The 23,069-nt window shown below is 45.5% G+C and overlaps 4 protein-coding genes across 8 annotated transcripts in view; 1 reads left to right on the forward strand and 3 right to left on the reverse strand.

Annotated features, from left to right (window-relative positions):
- pak5 (p21 protein (Cdc42/Rac)-activated kinase 5) overlaps nucleotides 1–9,677 on the forward strand; it is a 52,267-nt gene extending 42,590 nt beyond the window's left edge. For all 3 annotated transcript variants that reach the window (XM_084700000.1, XM_084699999.1, XM_084699998.1), the window contains 6 exons: nucleotides 119–273; nucleotides 2,844–2,977; nucleotides 5,209–5,335; nucleotides 6,678–6,803; nucleotides 6,946–7,080; nucleotides 7,373–9,677. In XM_084700000.1, coding sequence (XP_084556126.1) covers nucleotides 119–273; nucleotides 2,844–2,977; nucleotides 5,209–5,335; nucleotides 6,678–6,803; nucleotides 6,946–7,080; nucleotides 7,373–7,528 — 833 coding nt within the window. In that variant the 3' untranslated portion in view covers nucleotides 7,529–9,677. The remainder of the gene's footprint in view (nucleotides 1–118; nucleotides 274–2,843; nucleotides 2,978–5,208; nucleotides 5,336–6,677; nucleotides 6,804–6,945; nucleotides 7,081–7,372) is intronic.
- Nucleotides 9,678–10,351: 674 nt separating this feature from the next.
- Nucleotides 10,352–14,950, reverse strand: lamp5 (lysosome associated membrane protein 5). Its single transcript, XM_084700485.1, has 6 exons — nucleotides 14,829–14,950; nucleotides 14,053–14,231; nucleotides 13,569–13,700; nucleotides 13,313–13,409; nucleotides 12,128–12,316; nucleotides 10,352–11,159 (listed from the first exon to the last, which is right to left on the reverse strand). Exons 1-6 carry the CDS (start codon nucleotides 14,884–14,886, stop codon nucleotides 10,981–10,983), a joined length of 834 nt encoding a protein of 277 aa, XP_084556611.1. The 5' UTR covers nucleotides 14,887–14,950; the 3' UTR covers nucleotides 10,352–10,980.
- A 1,022-nt stretch (nucleotides 14,951–15,972) lies between these two features.
- On the reverse strand, nucleotides 15,973–18,086 carry LOC146287387 (uncharacterized). Its single transcript, XM_084700505.1, has one exon. It carries the CDS (start codon nucleotides 17,942–17,944, stop codon nucleotides 16,382–16,384), a length of 1,563 nt encoding a protein of 520 aa, XP_084556631.1. The 5' UTR covers nucleotides 17,945–18,086; the 3' UTR covers nucleotides 15,973–16,381.
- A 689-nt stretch (nucleotides 18,087–18,775) lies between these two features.
- The window catches only part of plcb4b (phospholipase C, beta 4b), a 54,441-nt gene continuing 50,147 nt past the window's right edge, over nucleotides 18,776–23,069 (reverse strand). The window contains exons 39-40 of one of the 3 annotated variants that reach the window (XM_084699445.1): nucleotides 21,806–21,865; nucleotides 18,776–20,624 (exon numbers count right to left, since the gene is read on the reverse strand). In XM_084699445.1, the coding sequence (XP_084555571.1) occupies nucleotides 20,608–20,624; nucleotides 21,806–21,865 (77 nt within the window). In that variant the 3' untranslated portion in view covers nucleotides 18,776–20,607. Of the gene's footprint in view, nucleotides 21,866–23,069 lie in introns of all 3 variants that reach the window. The other 2 variants (XM_084699443.1, XM_084699444.1) reach the window with 2 other exon arrangements.

Raw genomic sequence — 23,069 nt, forward strand, 5'->3', positions numbered from 1 at the left:
TTTTTTTTTCTTCCATAGAAGTCTTTGCTTTGTGGTGTTACGTTTACAGGGTAAAATTGTCTGATCGATCTCAAATGTGTGTGTGTGTTGGTGCGGGGTGGTGGCATGCTGAATGCAGGTGACCCCAGGGAATACCTGGACAGCTTCATAAAGATCGGCGAGGGTTCCACCGGCATTGTGTGCATCGCCAGCGAGAAGCAGAGCGGCAAGCAAGTAGCAGTGAAGAAGATGGACCTGAGGAAACAGCAGAGGAGGGAGCTGCTCTTCAACGAGGTGAGACGAAGGGGGGCGGGCTGGGGGGGGGCGGGCCGGGGGGGGCCGGGCCGGGGGGGGGCGGGCGGGCCGGGGGGGTGGAGAGCTCCACACCTGCGTCAGGGGGTCTGACCTGGTCAGGAGAGGTGAGGGGGGAAGGGGCTTGGGGGCTGGGGGGAGGGGGTTGAAGAGAAAGCCCTTCATGTCCAGACAAAAGAGGGCCTGTTAGGGAAATATCTTCCACAGTCTCTCTCTCTGTTGCTAGGCCAGTGTTGTGTTCTGTGGCAGCAAGCCTGCTCCAGATGTTGGCAAGGCAACTAGAGCTGTGTTTTGCGTTTGGAGGGGTGTGAGCCAAGCCTGCTACAGAACCTCTCTGCTGTGAGCTCTCGTCAGCTCTCTCCGGTTCTGTCTGGTTCCCCAGTGTGCTGTCTGGTTCTGTCTGGTTCCCCAGCCGGCTTTCTGGTTCTGTCTGGTTCCCCAGCGGGCCTGTCTGGTTCCCCAGTGGGCTGTCTGGTTCTGTCTGGTTCTGTTTGGTTCTCCAGTTGGCTGACTGGGAGAATGATCTGAGGAGAGCTGGTGGAAGATACACACACACATGGTGGCAGTGTACTATTACTGATGTCTTGTTCTCGCATGTCTACATGTTTTTGCATCAATGATGGTGCACGTGTACTTGTGTGTTTCTGGATGTGTCTCCATGCATGCGTGTGTGTGTGTCTGACTGTTTCTGTGTGGGTGAGCAATTTCAGAGCAATATGCTTTATATGATCCTATTAATGTCTCAAACTAATCCTGTTTGATGAATCCTCCAGAACACATCTAAATGAGAAAACATCAGCATTAGTTCATTACATTTTTTAATAGATCATGTACCATGAAACGATTATCTTTACCAATATTACAAACAGTGTTGACACTGTAACACTCTACTCTATAAGGTCAGTGATATGCAGATTCTGTGTATTCTGTGTACAGAGAAGCTTGAGTCTCTTGCTGTGGTCAAGAGGTCATGCAGTGGGTCTCTGACAATACACATATAGATAGGAGAATGTGCTACTTTCACCGTCACCTTACAGTTGTAGCACTACTCAAAGCCACACTCGTTCAAAGCATTTGGAAACTGCCACTGAATCAGTCACATATTCAGGGGTGTAAAAAGAGTCTTTCTACACATCAAGGTCCTCTGTAGCACAGTGTCTCATCCAGGGGCGCTGACAGGAATTTTGGGCCCCATGAAAAAAAAAGAAGAAAATAATCAAAGTTGATCATTTATATTATATTTTTCAATTTTTTTAGAATCGTCCTAACTTTTCCCCCCTATACAGCGCCCCTGGTCTCATCAGACTGCTAGAGAAGAAAGACTACTCAGTAAAGATTTGCTTTGTTAAATGGTTCAACATCATTTTGGTTACTTGGTTCCTTTTGGTTACAGTTATAACCTGCAGCGTTATGTTTTATAATACGGGTGGTTGAAATCAAGCATTCTGATTGGTTGAGAGTGAGTCACGGGGTGTGCTTTATTGAGCATAAAGTACTGTACGCCTTTTTACATTTACCTTAAAAAGGGAGCGTTCCATATTAGTGCGCACTCAACAAAACTAAAAGGTTGCCGAAGAAAAAGACTGTCTCCTAGTACTGGTCTGCAGCTGTTTATTGGTTAGCAAGCTAGACTAGCAACATTCGGTTAAGCAATAATATTGGATTGTCCCGTGCTATCAGTGCTAACTACCTGGTCTAACTACTGAAACGTTGGACTGAAAGGTCTAGCCATTATTTGCTAACTTGAATCCACTTATTTAATTTTTGCTTCGTAGCCACGCAATTACAGTACATGACCTGCTGGTCTTGCTGGCTTCTTATAAGGACGTTTTCCACGGATGCACAATTAATGGAGCTATCCAAATCAACATAAGCTAACCTTAACAACAGCCTAATGTTAGTCCATCGAGTCCCAAGTCACTCGTAACTTGTTTACAGCATATGTAGGCTAGCTAGCTACCATATACCCAGTGCCTACGAAACATTTATGATTGATTTAGAATGTTTACAGTAGGCCTACTGTTTAAATTAAATATTATTTTATTGAAAGTGTCCCCTTGTCGTTGTTATTTTAAAGGCAACTTTTTTTAAATGAGCAAATGTGAATGAATGAGATGGTGCAAGATCTAGCTAGGCTAACAAACGTGAAGTTCACAAAGCTGTTGCATTGCAACAGCAACTGTTTACAGGGACTATTTTCTCTCGGCTACTGAAATGCGATACACAATGTTTGTTGTCTATAACTATTTTGTGCTGAAAGGCAGCTTACTATTTATTTACTATTTATAATTTCGCTGGCAACCGTATTATATAAGCAATAAGGTACTCGAGGCAGTACTTTATCGCCAATAAAGTACGTGTTCCGAACACGTACTTTATTGGCGATAAAGTACTGCCTCGAGTACCTTATTGCTTAAATAAATAATGGGTTCATTTAGCAGACGTTTTTGGTGAATTGTGATTTGAACCCGCAACTTTGCTTGGTCGACTGTCTAAATTCTCTCCTGCTGAGCTATGTGCTGTTCCCAGTAACATTGTGGTTGTTGTCCTAGGTGGTGATCATGCGGGACTATCACCATGAGAATGTGGTGGACATGTACAACAGTTACCTGGTCGGGGACGAACTCTGGGTCGTCATGGAGTTCCTGGAGGGAGGAGCCTTGACGGACATTGTCACTCACACGAGGTAACCAATCACGTGGCACCCACATGATTCAACCTGTCTCCCAATGGCCAGTCAAGGTGGTGTTACAGTCCTATCAAACTCATGGTACCAACCTCAGAGTAGTCACCTAAACAGGTGAAACACACACACATGCAACACCACACTCTCCACACGAACAGTTAGTTTTTTTGGTTTCTCCTTGAAGATTGTTATCCTGCAACTTTTTAATGGTCCCTCTGTTGTTGCGTGGTTGCATTGTTCCAAACCTCGTTGTTTAAGCCTACTTTGTCCTTGGTGGTTAATTACAGTCATTTGTGTGACGTGTCGGCGTTTCGCTGCGCTGTGTCGGATGTTAATAACACGCTTTGCTGCTGCTGAGCATCCCTGTCTGTCGGCGACAAGTCCGGAGGACGGAGACACAGTCTTCATTAGTTGTGAGGAGGTGTAGATTCTCACTCAGCAGCTGTTAGAGTCTTTCCCCTTTGCGTGTGTGTGTACCGTGTGTGGGTGTACTGTGTGTGTGTGTGTGTGTGTGTGAGACGTTTGAAATGCTAACGGAACACTAGGACACCACGTGAACACACACACACACACACTCTCAATGTGCGACACATTAAATATAGATGTGGTAAAAAGCTTGGTACAGGGTGAGCTTAGGTCTTTACATGGGGGTCAGTGTTTTTCTACTCTGCAGCACCTGTGGTGATGGTGATTTCATTTTCATGAAATAGTAAAAACGACCTGATAGAAAAGTTGACTATTCCGACGATTCAAACTAAATCCAGAAGACCCAAGGCTGTGAGGTAGTTCACAACTTAAACAATACCACAAAATTACCCTGTCAGAACAAACAACAGCAGAAGTGGGTGTGAAACAAGTGCGTTGTGAGAACAGGATGTGGATTTTGAAGGATGTTTGTGGGTTCCCATCTGTGTGCTCAGGTGAAAGTGCTTCTGTGGTCTCCTTTGTTACGCTAATGAGGGTAGAACATGTTCTCCTGGGCTGCTGCCAGGAGAACACACTTATACACACACACACACTCACACACACACACTCACACACACTTAAAAACACACATTCTCACGCACTTTTATGCAGATTCACATACATACAAACATACACACACACAGACACAGTGCCAGAATGAGTACAAATGATGGTGCCGACATGTTTCTCAGCCTGGTTACAGACGTTTCAGGCTGTGTTTCCGTTTGGAACAGCGAGGGTGTGTGTGTGTGTGTGTTGTTTCTGTATGTGTGTATGTTTACCTTTCAAAGGCTCATTGGATAAGATGTTTACGTACTTGTAAAGAAAAGAGGGAGTGTGAGAGAGAAACAGGAGAAGGAAAGAGAGAGTGTGTATGTTGAATCTGGTTTGTCTGCCTCCCATCCTGCTCCAGACAGTCACCAGAAGCCTTCTGCCGGGGTACTGACCCCATACATGTGTGACAGTGAAACCTGGGGGGGGGGGGGGGGGGGGGGACAGAGAGGGAGGAGATACAGAGAGAAGGAGAGACAGTGAGAAAGAGAGTGAGAGAGAGAATGAGATAATGAGAGAGAGAAGTGAGTGTGAGAGAGACAGCAAGAGGGATATGGGTGAGAGAGAGGGAAGGAAGGAAGGAAGGAAGGATGAAGGAAGGAAGGAAGGATGAAGGAAGGAAGGAAGGATGAAGGAAGGAAAGAAGGAAGGAAATAAGGAAGGAAGGATGGAAGGAGAGTGGTGGTCAGTAGTTCTTTGGAGAGACGAGGGTGTAAGCACATGGCAGGACGGTGGGCCGCTGTGGAGTAAGACTGGACAGGAGGACGGGGGACTGCAAACCAGAAGGGTGCGTGCATGCATGCGTGTGAGTGTGTGTGGTGTGTGTGTGTGTGTGTGTGGTGTGCAGGGGGGGGGGGGGCAGAGGGGTGCTGGGGGAGGTCCTCTCCAGCTGGGGCTTCATGTTAATGTTCATTGGAGCTGTATGAGCTCAGCCAGACGTGCTGTTTACCCTGCTCTCCATATGTGACCACACACACACACGCACTTACTCACTCTCTCACACACACATACACACACTCAATCGCTTACTCACTCTCACATACACACTCACACACACACACACAGACATGCACTCTCACTCCTACACTCCCACTCACCACACTTACTGACGTGCATTACCATGATGTGATTGCGTAACCTAACATGTCACTCTGTCCGCACTTTTCAGCTGGTCCTCTGTCACTCTATCCTTACCAAAAGTGTGTGTGTTCCAGAATGAACGAGGAGCAGATTGCCACGGTGTGTGTGTCTGTGCTGAGGGCTCTGTCCTACCTCCACACACAGGGGGTCATCCACAGAGACATCAAGAGTGACTCCATCCTGCTGACGAGCGACGGCCGGGTAAGCCTGTCCTCAGCTCACACCTTCATGACTCACACTGCAACGTGATGACGCGTGCCACATCCTTATTTACACTTAGTCATTTAGCAGACGCTCTTATCCAGAGCGACTTACAGTAAATACAGGTACATTCCCCCCGAGGCAAGTAGGGTGAAGTGCCGTGCCCAAGGACACAGCGTCATTTGGCACGGCCGGAATCGAACCAGCGACCTTCTGATTACTAGCCCGATTCCCTAACCGCTCAGCCACTCTGTCCACTGGAGTGCTGGTCTGACTGGCAGAGATGGCAAACGTGCACACATGCTTCACTCAAGTAGAAGTACAGATACTCATGTTTAAAAAGACTCTGGTAAAAATGACTGTACAATACTTTTTAATTCAAGTTCAAGTGAAGAAGTGAGGGCTCTGACACGTAAAGGAAAAAGTATCCAATAGCAAGCAAGCAAGCAACATGTATTTATAAAGCACTTTAATATTCAAGGTGAAACACAAAGTGCTGTACAGTAAAACAATAAAACAATAAAAGCCCTAAAATACAAAGACTCAACACGTCTCACACAATACAAAAAACAAAAAACTGTAACACCTCATACAAAGATCCAATACCATCAAAATAAGTAGACACAATTTTCATTTCAGTTTTAAAAAGCCAAAGCATAGAGGTGGGTCTTAAGAATAGACTTTAAAAAAAGACATACTACTACCTGTTTTAGTTTCAGGTATTTGTACTTTGTTACTTCCCATTCTGCAGACTGGACTTTGTTCTATCACAGAGATTCACGTAATAAATAGATTCAAATCAATAATAACTCAATAATTAGATGTCATGTGCGTACTTCAGATTACATTGGTGGTGTGGTTGTCTGTTCGTCCCCACACACACACCTCCTGTGAGCCGGACATTGGACAACCCATCGACGTGACACTCCTCCTCCCCTCTTTCTCCTCCTCCTTCCCCTCCCCCTCCTTCTCCCCTCCCCCTCCCCCTCCTCCTCCTGCAGCACCACTCCACAAACTGCAGAAACTCATCATCATCAATTAGCTCCCATGCCCCAGTAATTAAATCTAGCCTAATGCCTCCTAACGAGCTGATAAGACATGATTAATTGATGGATAATTAAGTGCTAATATGCAGGATTAGTGTCTTGTATGAAACCTCTTTCTTCTGAAGGGTCATTGTGTGTTGGAACTTCAAACCTGGTGGTTTCCCTGTAATAGAATCTTCCACGGATTTCCATAGCTGAACAGAAGCATGTATTATTTATTTTGTGTTGACTACGGTGAACACTCATGGACCCATCCCTGTGGTAGGATTCTAGATAATGTTGTGTACCTCCCTCAGATAAAGCTGTCAGACTTTGGCTTCTGTGCCCAAGTGTCTAAAGAGGTGCCTAAGAGGAAGTCCCTGGTGGGCACCCCCTATTGGATGGCACCGGAGGTCATCTCCAGATTACCCTACGGTACAGAGGTAAACACACACACTCACACACACTCACACACACTCACAAAGCAGGAGACCCAGGACTGCCTGCATGCAGGTACAGTCCCAGTGGGTAAGCTTCTCCCAGACCGATGAAACAGTCGTTCTGCTCCCTGGTGTGTGTGTCCAGGTGGACATCTGGTCCTTAGGCATCATGGTGATAGAAATGGTGGATGGTGAGCCCCCCTACTTTAACGAGCCCCCCCTGCAAGCCATGAGGAGGATCAGAGACAACATGCCCCCACGGTTAAAAGAGTCCCACAAGGTGAGGCGCCCTGGCAACCTGCCTACGCAGGGAAGGAGTTATTATTGGATGGGTTTTTTCACAAAGTGTTGCACCCTTACTGCATTTACATCAGCAGTGACAGGACACTCGAAAGGGTTAAGTATCACCTGTACACACACGGATGCTTTTTAAAGCAGGCCTTTACGAGAGAGAATGAGCTTGTGTACCTTTATGGAACTTTCCCATCGTATTAGACTCTTTGTTTGATGAAAGGCGTGGGCTCAGGAGAGGTCACGTGATGTTAAGGTCTGTCCGTGTGTCTGTCCCCCAGGTGTCGTCGGTGCTGCGGGCGTTCCTGGACCTGATGCTGGTGAGGGAACCTTCCCAGAGGGCTACGGCTCTGGAACTTCTCCAGCATCCCTTCCTGAAGCTCTCCGGCCCCCCCTCCTGCATCATGCCTCTGATGAGACACTACCGGCATCGCTGACCTCCCCCCAACAGGGCGGCGACACCTTGACCCAGCCAAACACCCAGTGACCAGTGACTGTCCAGCCGCTGAGAGTAACTCACACCTGTAACCGTGAAGTAGTTTAGCTAGAGGAATTTTTCTAACCCTCTTTCCCCTCAAAAAAAAAGGTCAAGGAGCCTTGAGATACCTACTATATTGAATATATACAGTAAAACTGTAGCAGAGGGGCCAGTCTTCTTCGGTGTTGGGACTCTCCTGTGGCCTGCTGAGTGCTTCTCTAGCCAGTTACACGCCGGGAGCCTTCTATGGAGTCTGGTGCCATTTTCTCTCTTCCTTAGGCTGTCGAGTCCCGACTCGCTGTAGAGTTATAGTAGACATCAATGGACTAGAGCTTCAAGGGTGTGCGGTGAGCGGCTGAGGCTGTCTGGACGCAGCCGTGCCGAGGGATCCCTGCTGTGTGACGAGGTGGCCCGCCGCATCAGACAGAAGCAGCAGATTGCGGAGCAATCAGGAAGGAGGGGGATGAGCGGTGGATGTGAGGCTGTCGGGGTTTGGGCGTTGCGGAGAGACGGAAGGATGGGTTGTTCTTCTGTCGGTGGAGGGAACTTGGTTATGTTCACCTCTCTCTTCTCACACTAACAGTGAAAATGTATTTTAGAGACAATTGTAAGTTTTTCTGTACAGTTTTGATAATTTGCAGTATTTTATTGTGTCGTAACACTTGTGATATGGGCAGTATTACATAGAAGTCAGAGTTTCCTACTGTTTATAATCCATTTTTGATTCAAAATTTAAGAGATATTCCAAATAAACTAACCCCTAACTGTTACAAAAAATACTGAATATATTTATTATCTTACATTTGTAGACAGAGCCTCCATTCAGTGTGGAAAAGGTGTATGCTGTTTTAAAGGATGTATTTATTTTTTTGAATTGAAGGTTTATTTTTTGGTAGTGTGGCCTTTTTCTTTTGTTTTACATTTCTTGATATCAGCAGACAGTGATATTGGTTATATGATACAAGCAATACCCCAACTTATTTATTACACCCTGTCCTGTATTTAAGACATTGTAATTATTAAAACACATTTAATCATAGCACAGTGGATATGATGAAAACAAAAGATTTCTCCCAGAAAATACTTTTTTCTTTATATATAGCATACTATCAACATAATCATACTCCTTAACTCCAAAGGGCGCTTGTCTAAGACTTCTTGAGCAAAAATTAGAAGCAGCTTTCAACAGACTCATTAAGGTCTGGTTTACTAAACTACTTCCTCATTGTCATTCTTCCCATTACTCCACACCCAATCGCTGGAACTGTGCTGCCATTCTCACTTTCTGATTGGACCACAAACTCAGTGTGATCTTGGTCCCCATCTTGTTTTTACCCATCGTTCACTGTGACATGTAAATATGAAAATTAGTGCGTGTGTGTGCGTTTGTGTGTGCGTGTGTGTGTGTGTGCGCGCGCCTGTGCGTGACTGGGCACGTTTGACGGCATCTTTGTACAGTGTGTGTGTGTGTGTGTGCGTGTGTGTGCTGTTGGCTTACCCTTGGCAAAAGTCAAGACTTGAATGAGTAACAAGTAATACTTATCTGTGGTGTCGCTTGTAAAGTGATTTTGCATGTTTGTTATCAGTGAAGCTGGTTTCAATTAAAAAAAGCACATACAAAACTGTGGAAAGTGTTGCATGGATTCTTCCCACTATCTTATCATCATGCCTCCTCAGTGCTACGTTGAGATCCTGTGAACAAAATCGTTTTAAATACTGTACAAACAGCCTGGTGTAGCTCTTTCCCAACAGACCCTTATCTCAGGCTCCCAGCGTTTATGACGTTATTTATTTTCTTTCCACAAAAGCTTTTCCCCTTTGAAGCACCATAATGGAATATTGATTTGGTTTGACCCTGCAGAATGGGAATGGAGAAATGTTTCTCTCAGAGGAAGACACTTTAACCACAGGGCAGTAAAAAAGCAGTTACAAGAAAAACTGTTGGCCAATGTTCTCTGCTAGGAAAGCCTGATGATCTGCTTTTGTGTTTCATTGTCTTTGTACATGGAGTGACAAACGATCACACACCTCTCACGTGATGCCTATGCGCAGGGGCGCTGACAGGAATTTTGGGCCCCATGAAAAAAAAAAAATATATATATATATCATTTCTATTCGTTTTTAATTTTTTTGGGGCCCCTGTCAGTCAGAATCGGCATAACTTTTCCCCCCTATACGGCGCCCCTGCCTATGCGCACGGGAAACTTGCTGAATGGGGGTTGTGGGGTGGTTGCGTTAGACATGACTGCAAAGGACAAGTCTACGGCTTTAAGTATGACGACTTGTCAGGGGCAATGATGATTCATGATGTCTGAAGTGTTAAATATAAAAGGTGTGCGTGTGTCAAGGATGCTCCATTTATTTTAGATTAGACTTGTTCGGATCGCATTTCCTCTTTCAGCCCGCAGTCAAACGACTAGATCAATACTCGATCTGCAACTCGACTCGGCCCGTCTTTCCCGACAGGAACATCGATCACACTGGCCGCAGTTGCACCTTGGTGCCGCTCGTTGTATCTAACAGGATAATCCATTTATTTTATTTGATAAACTGTCATTCACTGAAAAATAATGGGACAAGAGATGGTAACGATCTTTCTGAATCAACAAGTCGGTCCAATGATACCAGACAGAGGCAATCGACAGTAAAAAAAAAAAACTTACTCTATGCGCAGTTTTATGACTCCCATTACATTTATTTTAGTGAACGGAATACTGCACATCAAAGTTTGCATCAGCATAGAATTATGCATAGTCGTTCGGAAAATATCATACATCTATTCTTTTAAATATTGTTTTTCTTTCACAACGATACACTTTCTTCAGACGTTCTGATAGGCTCAGATAATTAAATAATATTTCATTTGCAAGTCTTCACAGGATTTCTTAGCTCATTCATTATGTACATTATTTGATATTTTCTGATATGTTCCATAAACTGGGATCTGGAAAAAGATCCGCCCACCCAAAGCAAAAACATTTATTTTTCGTGATTTCGTGAAGGTCGTACAAAACACCTGCACACCACAACACGGTCCACTTTTACCACTAGGATTGCATTCATAACAAATAATCAAAAAAGATTAACAAATAAAACTTCACACAAATATATTACTAGGACTAATGGACCGAGATTATTTAGCAGTGAGGTCAGAGAAAACTGGACACGTTATGGAGGAGAATGAAAGCGCAGGCTTGCTCGACAATTCAAAGATGTCTGACAAAATCAAAGAAAACATCGACGTATTTAGGCAAATCAATCATCTGACTTTTTGAGAACGTTTACGTCACTTCTCAATCTAGAATTCGACCCACATTGTCCTTACGTTTTTGCCCCAGATGTGCTTTGATGTCGTGGGAAAGTAGCTCAGTCATTTTCGTGTTTACTTTGGAAAAAGCTGGCGCGGGCTGCTTACATGTTCTTGTACATTGAGCGGTCTCTGGGCAGCTGCGGCTGTTGTTGGGCTGTGAGTTTGAGGTGGAAGTGGTAGACGGTCAACGTGATGCCAATGATGAGGCAAAGGATGAAGCCGAGGACCAGCGGAAGGGTTTCCTCCAGTCGTTCTCTCTGGTCAGTGATGCATTTAAAAGCTGTAAAAGAAACAGACCATAGAAACCAAACCAAACCATAGAAAATTAGAGCTGTGTTCCTGCGTGTGTGCTGTCATTGCGTTCCAAGACTCTAGTATTCAATCAGCTGTTACTGATGCCCTTATCAGGGGAAATGAGCTTGAACCTGATACCTTCAAATGCACACACAAACATACACACACACACACACACCCTGAGAGTGAGTTAGTATAAGAATGAAAGCTTTGACATGATGTAAAAGGTCATGAATAGGAGCACAACACCTCAGTGACATGTTGAGGGCCCTAATAGCACAGAAACCAGCTCCATGTGAAATGGAGGGGTGTAAATGGAGGCTAGTTTACAGCGGAAACACCCAGGCTCCATAGGGTGCCATGCTTTAGAGGACATTAGTACATAAGCACAGCCATCAGACCTGCATGGAGGACAAGGATATAACTACCTCATAAAGTCCTAATGACCTCTCTCTCTCTTTTTTTGTCTCTTTCTCCGTCTCTCTCTCTGCAGCTCTGGTTTGTTCCTCATACTGCAGCAGTATCACCCCCCCCCCCCCCAGGATGAGGGAGGGAGAGAGTGAGAGAAAGAAAGAGAGACTATCTATCTAGGGATGTTTTTTTTATACCAGGAACTGCACAGTGATATAACAGCTCCAATAAGACTGTCACGTAAGGCTTATCTTCATCATCGTGGTCACCATCACCATCATCACATCACCTTTACATCATCGGGTCATCCTGCCTGCCATCATCATCGCCTCATCATTCTCATATCCCCATCCTCACAAATACCATCATCCCTCCTTTAGACAGTGCAAGGGTAGATATGTCACTCTTTTACCTATTGACCAGAAGACGACCATCTATAAAGATAGTCTTGAGTTAAGATTTTGAGTTTGTCAGGGCAGGTTACACAGCGCATGCATAATTTCATTGAACGTAAATGATGTACGCAACGCTAATGTGACTCACGTTCACTAAAGATGAAGTCAGAGTTTATGTCGAAGGGCTGGATCTGGATGTCGCTCATGGCAACCGTCACTCCCTTCTGGTGGTCGGTGGAGATGAGGGTGAGGGTCTGCTGGGCCTGGCAGACATACGAGCGGCCAGCAGGGGTCACTAGCGCAGACAGGTGGTGGGAGTTGGCAGTGTGCTTCCCAGCTGTGGGGAGGGGAGGGGGGGGGGGGTCGACAGGAGGTGGGTAATGATATATCCTCATATCTTATGTTGTATGTTTTGTGTTACACTTTCGCTTTCTGTTTTTCATGATTTATCTCGGTACCCTCCCCCACTCTCCTATTTCTCCCTCCCTCTCTCTCTCTCTCTCCCTCTCTCTCTCTCTCTCTCTCTCTCTCTCTCTGTCTCTCTCTCTCTCTCACGCACACACTCACACGCACACAAGTGCACGTAAAATAATATGTTGAGGGTCACCCAAATAGTTCATCAGGCAGAGCGCATATCCGTAGCTGAGGGACCAAGGTTTGACTCCAGCCCTGGCTAGTCCCTGCATGTTCTCCCCTCTCTTCCCTCCATGTCCTGTCCCTCTACACTGTCACTATCGAAATAAAGCAGTAATGCCGTAGATGTGTCTAAAAGTAAATACAAGTTGTCAATATATGCCCTTGTATACTATGTCAGAAACACAGAACTAGACAAGCATCAACCTCTTTCAAAATGTGTTTTCCAAAGACGAAAATAGCAAAAGCCTTTCAGAGTCCAGGTGGCCAATAAAGCATGAAAATTGTAGATATTCATTTAGTATAGAGGCACATTAAATATAACATATTGCATAATTATTAAAAGTATAGCTCAAATAAACTTGATGTATTGCTTTCAGTATAATTACAAAAAACAATGGATCGATAGAACGCATTTAGACAAAGGAAAATGCGGTTTTATACAGTGTAGTTATTTTGTGACCCATGGATAATAACCACATAAATGTTATACAAAATAATAGAAATAACGTAAATAATAAGACTACAAAATAATAAGAATACCATAATGAAAAGACGATAATAGTGCATGGCCTATACATTTACAAAAATATAAATGTAAGTAGCCTACGTTGTAAAAGTCTGGATACAATTTGTAACTGTCTGTACTGCATCTGTGAAATGACTTTTGAATGAGAACTGCTGAGTGGGTTATACTCACGGTTGTATGCGTTGATGAAATTGGATGTCTCCGACGTGTCATAAACGAACTGGACCTTGCTAAACTTCCACACTTCATTTTCCTGGTCACGGAATTCCTACAACATAGTCAGCAAAACGTCATCCTTTATACGAAGGATTTCCATATTTTCAAAATACTTTCTCTTTGCATTTTTCTTTTTATGTTAAAACATTTCAAGACTCCCTCGGGAGAGGACGTGATTTGGGATTCCAGAGCGTTTCCCTATCTCGCCCACCTTTGTGAAGTATATGCGGAGTGTGTAGGCGTTATTTTTCCACGAGATGTGAATCTCCGCCTCCGTGCTCCCGCACTTTCCCTCGATCTCCGCGCCACGAGGTAGTGCTAGATATGACTGTTCCGTGATCAACTACAAGAAAGGAGAAAAGAATATACGCTACTTATGGTGTAATTCTGATGATTAAAGGATCATTTGCTCGGATAATAAGTTGTTAAATGCATACGGCCTATGAATGCTTTGAACGTCCTATATAGAAGGCCAGTCAATGCCTCAAAATTAAATAAAATATAAAAGACCTAACATCAAAGCGACCTTTGACCTAGGCTACATAAGCATAGGTGAGGAAACAGGTCATGTTACCGTGAAGTTCGCTGAATCAACAAACATCTGTGCTCCTATAATATCTCCCTCTGAATGCTTGAGACATTTTGAAACATCCATGATTTGCGTTAAGCTCTAAGAAGACCCAAATGACCCTTACGTCAATCCCGTTTAGCGCCAGCACATCATATGGGACCACAAACCGAACGGCAAATTCCACCATGAGACAGGTCGTCCCGTTTTCCCGAACTGCATAGATTCCTTTGTCCGGGTTTGTGGAGAGACCAGAAAGGTTCTCTCCCTCCTGCTCCGCGAGAACCTTGGACCGGGCCAGGATACCTGCCAACAGTGAGGCTGGGTCAGCATAAAATAGAACTGTCTAAAGTTGAATAGAATAGATACCAGTGTATATTGCTCATTGCTTGCCATAAGAGCAAAATGCAGAATCAGCAAAAGAGCTGACAGAGGACTGAAAGGTTAGTCGTCACAAAGTTATTCTCTCAAAAGTCACGAGGGGCAGATTCATGACAATCCCATTCCTTGGACGCAATCTCCGTGGCTGCAAGTGATTTGGCATGCAAAGAAGACAGACCAAAATCGAGTCTAAAAGATGGTCGTGATGTAATAGCCAACTGTATGTGCTATGAATACTAACAATCAATGACTTGCATTATCATTATACTTTTTTACCCACTCAAAGTGCTTCTCGACCATTCGAGAGAGTATGTAACGGGGAATCTGTCGATACACATTGACACGCATAAATACATACACACAAACGCGCGCGCGCCCGCGCGAGCACACACTCACACATACACATATACACATTAAGCCTAACATCGGACTGCAGTGAGGAGTCACGACCGAAATTCTGTCAGTTAACACGAGCAACACCCCTTCACACGCACTTACAGTACACACTCGCAAAGCGCTTACCAAGCACACACAGCAAAACTCTGCCGCTGACCAGGGTCCTGAAACCAAGCCTCTCCATGGTTCTGGCTAAACGGCTAACTGACTTGTAGCCTGTAGTGGACCTACGGAGAGAGAGAAAGAAAGAGAGGGGAGGGAGGGATGGAAAGAGAGAGTGAAAGAGAGAGAGAGCGAAAGAGGGGGCGAGAGGGATGCCGCTGCTCAGCGCCCGGGAGTCACGCTCTCAGATCATCGCGAATGCAGCAAATCTCCAGGTGTGTGATAGCATCCGGGGTTCACCGCAGTAGCTGTAGATTCCTGCGTTTTTAGGAATCCCCGAAATACTGACAGTTAGGGAGGCTTTAGGTTAGTGTCGACGACGGCGAAACAGTGTTTTTACTGCACATTCTCATAATGCCGGTAAGCGTTAACAATACGCAGCGTTGACCCTGACGCAAATTTGACAAATGAGAGAAGTTTCCTTTAAGAAGTTCGTTCACCAAAAGCAGTTGGCCGCATTCAGTTGTTCCCGCAATGCTGTTGTTTCCTACTCCGTGATTGCAGCTAAGTAGAGGTGATGTGTATGGGGGGGAATCGTTTCTCCCCTCCCCCACCGCTTCTAGGCAAGGTTGCAGCTGCTTCTATTGTGTGCGTGGCTTGCAGTCTGGCGACGCGCTCTCTCACACACCGTGCAGAGTGTGTGAACTCATGCGTGAGGACACTGCGCAGTGTGTGAGAGCTCTGATGATGACCGTGCTAAACCCGGCACTTGCTGAGACTCTCACCTACTGAAGGCTCTGCTGTGCCATTGTCTCGTGCCCGCACTCTTTCCGTCATTGAAGCAGTGCGTGTTAAAACGGTTGCTGTACTATTCTAATCTTTGCTGTAAATTGTGAGGGATGTCAGCTGACGGATAATGGACATTCACGATAGAAAAGGATGGCTGACCTAGCTAGTGAAATGATATCAACCCTTAGAAAGTTGTTCCTCAGCGCTCATGTATGTTTAGTACATCACGCTGGCGACGTATACAGTACATGGAACCCTGATCATTCAAGGTATTCAACTTGTGAGATACATGCTGCTTTCTCTTTCTTTAAACAAAACAAGTAAATGGATTAAAAACAAACTGTTTATTTGTACGGGATCGACTACAGTCAGAACACATACAAGCAAAGCAGTTAAAAGGCAGTTACAAAATAAAGCAGCTGGCCTATTTCAAATATATTTTTTATAAGCCTTGGTGTATAAGCCTTGGAGTAAACTTCGTGTTAAAGCTGATTTGTAGTGTCAAAATTCCGGGTCAATAGCCTATACATTATGACCTGTACAATGTGACAGTTCCTCTTTGGCGCCTTACACGTGTCTGGGGCAAACGCCAAACCATTGGTCCCGCCCTTTCCTATCTATAGTAATAGAGACACCAAATGCGTTCCTACATTTCTCAAGATTTGTGTTGTATCTAAACACAGCGTCATATATATGCGGTCTTCCGTTCTGTTAGTAAGATACTAGAATCAAAATATGTCCAACGTTTCCAAGTTTGGCAATTACGCATGACGCACAAAGGGAAATATTCATTTAGGAGGGGATGTTCTAAAATGAAAGTCGAACTCGCACTTCACAGCGCTGATGCTGTCGATGCTCGGCTTGCTGCCCACCTGGGGGTGCCTCGTGCTCAGCGGGAACATCTCCGAGCGTGGAATTCCTTGCGATGAAACCATAGAGGGATCTCCCCCTTGTGAATCACACGCGCCCTGCTGTTGAGATTCTTTGCCAATCTTTTTAAACTCTGGGAAAGTAAACCGCCTCAGTAGTCTGTTACCTAGAACCGAGAAATTAGTCGAGGTCGCGACTGGCGCTGTTGTCTCAGAACTGTCCATGTTAACGACTGTTGGTCCGTGTCGCCATAAAAAAGTTTTGCTTTTGCGTAATGTCATTGAGGAACGGTCAGGTGGCGTGGGACTGAGGATACTGGACGGCAAACTGCATCTTTTTTGGTAGTAACTTTCGTCAAATATTCTTACACTGGGGTCTAATGGCTTCAGTTTTACTTGATCAGGTCCACCCTTTCTAACATTTTTGCCCGTGATGGGTGTCAACAAGATGCCAAGAGTACTGGATGCAGAGGTGGCTGAAGCACCTCTGGGAGGGGTTTTGGCTGGCCGGGGCGAGTAGAGAACGGACATCTGATGCTCATTCCCCCTGGTCAGGGGGGGCAGGTGGCCGTCACTACTCCTCTTCTCCCCCAGCTTAGAGAAGGTACAGGTCTGGTCTTTACATGTCCGATGAGGAGGTTTGGGGGTAAGAACACCAGAGAAAATCAGGTCTTGCGGAGAGGACGGACACCTTTCATTCTCTCTGTCGTACTCTTCAATAGAGTCCATAGATTGTAACCGACTCTTTAAAATTAAAGAATTCCTTCCTCGACCCGTAGCTCTCGAATGCCAGGTCGCGTCCACTGCCGCAGAGCAGTCACTTGGACCCGTTTGCAGGATTTCATGTCGCTTAACTAAGGGATTCAACTTTCCCTCCACAATCTCATCATTTAAGCCACAGTCTGAGAAGTCTGTCTGCTTACTCTCTTCAAATTCTCGTACTTTTTTGGGGTTGCTTGTGAGCGCAAAAATACAGTCGGTGTGGCCAAGATACTTTGCCACCTCCACAGCCGAATTTCCAACTTTGTTCTGTCTGTCTATCTGAAGACCCAGCCTCTTAAAAGCTCTCACTAAGAATTCGAGGACGGGAGAGTGACCAGCCACTGCCGCGTACATCAGAACGGTATTCCCCCACACGTCAATCATCTCTGGGTCAGCATTATGTCTGACCAGTATTTTCACCGCGTCTAAGTATCCTTTTTCACATGCGTAACTTAGCGCCGTGCGTCCGCTCTCGTCCTGGCAGTTGACGCTGGCACCCTTTTGGATCAGAAGCTCCATGAACTTGCAGCGTGTTTCTGAGTCCGGTAAAAGAACGGAGGATATCAGAGGGGTCTGCGCACCGTCGGTTTTGGAATCGATAATTTTCCCATCCAGCGCATCAAGAATAAATTTCACCAAGTGGACCTTATCCTTCGACATAGCCTCCAAAAGAATTTTGGTGCCCGTTTGTCCGTTGGACTTTTCTGTAACGTTAAACATGGTCGTATTAAAAATTATTGTGTCATTTACAGATGTAGACGAAACATTCTTTGCTGTGGAGCAGGTTATGGGTAACCTCTCTCCCAACTCGATGTTCACCGCAAACAAACAACCCCTTAACACGGTTTTATAGTCATGGAAAGCCATGGTGCACCGAGTTGTCAAGACAACGCAAACATCATTATCATACTTTGTTCTGTTTTCTAATGGAAACATTAGCTTAATTATAATAAGGGGCTTCAGAGAGTGAACCGCCCGTGTTTGAGTGGGTTAGGGGACGAGAATTCATTAAGCGCTTGTTGAATGTGATTATGAAGCGGGTTTGAACACTAGCAACCCGACTACCCTGAGCCCCAATTGCATGGAAGAGAGGTGCGTGGGTGCGTTAACCCTCTCGCTCACCACGCAGTTGGCTATCCCTTGTTCTGAAAAACAAAAACAAACCACGAAAACACGGCCTGTGTCCAACACGCTTCAGTAACAGACGAAACTACTGTTGCACCCCTACACAACCCATTTACTACACAATTCAAGATTTTACTTCGGATTAACACATGCCCGTGTATTTTCCTATAGAAAAAATATTTTTAATTGTATAGGCCTATAGGCCTAATTAAGTTAGAATCTAAAATACGTGCTTTGAAACGTCTGATTTATTCGATTACAATGTCATAAATGTAAAACCCCCGAGGTTGTTCGTTTTGCAAAAGTTTAAAAAGTTTGACGCGTCGCAGATCTTCGCAGCAGGTTAAATAACCGACACTCGTGGTAGGCTACCCTACAGTAGGCTTACCACACAGAAAAAAACAAAAAACAAAACACAAGGTCAGGTTCCATTTTACACCTGGATAGTTTATTGGTACACATACTATAAAACAGTATTAAAGAAGCAGGATAACAACAGTATTTTCATTGCTAGAAGTTCAACAATACAATATAAATACAAAAACACGCACAGAATGGTCCGTCGACAAGCTACAGTTAAAATAGAAAACAAAAAGAGGATATAGAAATTGAGGAAATCAAAAGCGACATAGTTTAGCAAAAATAATCTGCTTTTCTCGACAAACTACAGAGCGAAAGGTTACGTAAGTCGCACAACAGAAACATTCAACTAGTGCAAAAAAGCCTCTAACAAACATTAGTCTTAAACTACACATTATATTTAATATATAATATATATTATATGTATATGTATTTATATATCTTTATATAAATAACCCCTTATTTTGGCATATATCATTGTAAAATAATTTAAACGTCCTAGCAGACATTGAGTGGCACATTTCGAAAGCGATGGAATAAAATGTAAAAGCACTTTACTCGTATTTCTGCACTAGATATGTGGAGAGAGCATTAGTGGTGTGAGGTGCTTGAGGATGGGCAGAAAAAGAAAATAAAACGCAGTGGTTGATAATTGTCTTTCCAAGAAACCAACTAAACCTTACAATTACCCAGCCCTTCATTGTCAGGATAACCGTTCAACACATTTGGTCAAAAATCATTACCTACATACATCCCAGTATATACATATGATCTCATCTACCTTTTTTTTTAATTAAAGGAATTACAGCAGAATAAAACAGCAGAATAAAACTCTAAAAGAACTATTGGTTTGTTTTTCTTTTGCCTATCTGTGTAAAGCGATTGGTTTGGTCAATTTCTGAGTGTAGTGCCATGCACATGAATGCCTGACACCACAGCTGTCTACTGTATGTGCACAAAAAACTACAGTACCCATGAGTCATTTCTGAACATACGATTTCATAATGCACCTCTTCCTGTCAGGACCTCCAAGACAACACTCCCATCACGTCTGATGCTTGTTGTGAACTGTCCCACACCATAGATACTGTGAGATCAGATGTCCCTGCTCCAAACCCTGGCTCAGGGGAGTAGTAACCCCACATTGGTTCAAAGCATCACGACTGATCCACCTTATATACGCTCAACTGTCTCCATGGTTACAGAGAGACCTCCCCAGCTACATTCTCTGGACTAAACACCCCATCCACACTGTCCCAGCCTTTACTGTACCCAGTCATCCAGGAAGAGCTGTCCAACAGCGGACCCTCCCCCCGACAATACTGAATGGATGTTCTGGCCACGCCGATAAGCCGTTTTGTTCAGCCCACATTGTCTAAGCTGCTACAACGACATGGCAGGCGCCTCTCCAGCCACTAGGGACATCAAGTAAGCGTTCGATGGCCATGTAATAAGCTTGTAATAAGCCTATTAATACTGTCGCTAAGCTCTGCGGCCCTCTGCAGGGAACCCACTCAGCCACCCTGAGACAGAGAGGCCGAGGTGTGGAGCCTGTGGAGATGGGGGGCTTTAGGACCCTGCGGTGGGGTCCTGGCCTCCGGAGGACATGTGTGATGGTACAGTCCACAGCCCTCCTCTCCTGCAGTGTTGTTCAGCACAGGTGCATGTCTTTGTGGGAGCTGTGACAGGGTGATACAGAGCGAGTAGGGATCTTGTTTTGTGTCCAAAGTCCACACCCTTCCCTGCTCCAGTCTTCTGAGAGGTGTGAGAGCAGACAGTCGCACCAGAACAGTCTGTCCAGGCTGGCTGGTTTCTCTGTCCAGGCTGGCTGGTTTCTCTGTCCAGGCTGGCTGGCTTCTCTGTCCAGGCTCCCTTCTCAGTGCGTTGAACTGTCCACTTCAAGGTGTGGGTCTTGCTTTGTTTGTTGAAAACAATGGAATAGAATACGATAGTTTTTTCTTCTAAAAACAAAAAGGTGTGGGGCTATGAGGTGTGAGGGTTTAGGGATACGAGGTGTAGGGGTACGAGGTGTGGGGGTGTAGGGGTACGAGGTGTAGGGGTGTAGGGGTACGAGGTGTAGGGGTGTAGGGGTACGAGGTGTAGGGGTACGAGGTGTGGGGTAAGAGGTGTGGGGGTACGAGGTGTGGGGGTAAGAGGTGTGGGGGTACGAGGTGTGGGGGTACGAGATGTGGGGGTACGAGGTGTGGGGGTACGAGGTGTGGGGGTACGAGGTGTGGGGGTAAGAGGTGTGGGGGTACGAGGTGTGGGGGTACGAGGTGTAGGGGTACGAGGTAAGAGGTGTAAGGGTACGAGGTGTGGGGGTACGAGGTGTGGGGGTACAAGGTGTGGGGGTACGAGGTGTGGGGGTAAGAGGTGTGGGGGAAGGTGTCTCCTTTGTAGACCGCTTACATGTTTAGTTTTTACATTCTTATCAAAACATAGAGAACCTAGTGAACTGCTACATACTGTAGTGCCCCTGATCATTTAGGATGGACTACCACATTTAAAGTGCTCTGGACACAACTCTGGTGTAGCGTACAGTATCATTCACATATTATGCCAACATAAAGTTAAAACTAATAAATATTTGTCTCCCTCCAAGTTGGGTTTGGTTGGTACCGGTAAACGTACCGTTGGCACCAGGACAGATCTGTTACATCATGCCGCCAAACAACCACCAGACTGAGGACAGAGAGAGTGAGAGTGTGTGTGTGTGTGTGTGTGTGTGTGTGTGCGGTGCAGTCTGTTCTGGTTTCAACTGCCATTGCTTTTAGAGGCCAGATAGGACTGTGCCGGCGGTAGCAGGTGATGGTGGAAGGACGAAGGATCAGGATGGTCAGAAGGCCGGATGTCCAGTACCAGGAGGGGAACACAGCCTTCCACTGGTGAGTCTTAGGATGAGGGGTGGGCAGTTATCTGTGTGTGTGTGTCTGTGTGTGTGTCTGTGTGTGTTTGTGCGTGTGTGTATGACTTGTGTCTGTCTCTGGTGAGAGTGGGTGTCACACCTCTCTGGGGTTGGAGTGTACATGCATGCGTGTGTGTGTGTGTGTGTATGTGTGTGTGAGAGAGTGTGTGTCCCTCAGTCGTTCACACCACTGTGGCTGGTCTGCGGTCCATCTCCTCCTCCAGCTTCACCATCTGCTGCATGTCCTTGGCCTGCCAGAGGCAACAACAGCATAAGCACACACACACACACACAGCAAACAACAGTATTCCGCAAAAAAACTCCCATAGATTATAGTTTTCGTTAAAGGAGGCTTCCATACTTCACCCAAACCCATCTGTACTGCAATATCTCTTCATCTACTGTCTACCCAGTTCAAAACAGACTTTAGTCTCTATGTCCAGTCCTGTTGTAAAAAGTCACTCTTCTGAGAGCCCACTAAATTAAGCTCTTAGCTACAGTGTTGCAGCATGCTGAGTCATGCATGTGTGAGTCGACTGGGTCTGGCTGCTAGGCAACCATCTGACTCAGATCCCTGACTCACGACAGGGAGGCGGGGCTACGACACCCTGAGTGCTGCATTCAAAACATGCAGGCACCTCTCATGACATGGTGGGAATACAAAAATGATCTCTCTTGCTTTTTTACAAAAATAATCCATCTATTGCTGCACATAAGATCAACGACTCAGACCACAGGTACAGTTAGACACTTAAACTGTATACATTGGACATCCACACACAGACACTGGACATCCACACACATTGGACATCCACACACACACTGGACATCCACACACACACTGGACATCCACACACACACTGGACATCCACACACACACACTGGACATCCACACACACACTGGACATCCACACACACACTGGACATCCACACACACACTGGACATCCACACACAGACTGGACATCCACACACACACTGGACATCCACACACACACACTGGACATCCACACACACACTGGACATCCACACACACACTGGACATCCACACACACACACTGGACATCCACACACACACTGGACATCCACACACACACTGGACATCCACACACAGACTGGACATCCACACACACACACTGGACATCCACACACACACTGGACATCCACACACACACACTGGACATCCACACACACACTGGACATCCACACACACACTGGACATCCACACACACACTGGACATCCACACACACACACTGGACATCCACACACACACTGGACATCCACACACACACACTGGACATCCACACACACACACTGGACATCCACACACACACTGGACATCCACACACACACACTGGACATCCACACACACACTGGACATCCACACACACTGGACATCCACACACACACTGGACATCCACACACACACACTGGACATCCACACACACACTGGACA

Source organism: Hypomesus nipponensis, chromosome 6 (genome assembly GCF_054491055.1).
Source record: "Hypomesus nipponensis isolate SF chromosome 6, ASM5449105v1, whole genome shotgun sequence".
Taxonomy (NCBI): domain Eukaryota; kingdom Metazoa; phylum Chordata; class Actinopteri; order Osmeriformes; family Osmeridae; genus Hypomesus; species Hypomesus nipponensis.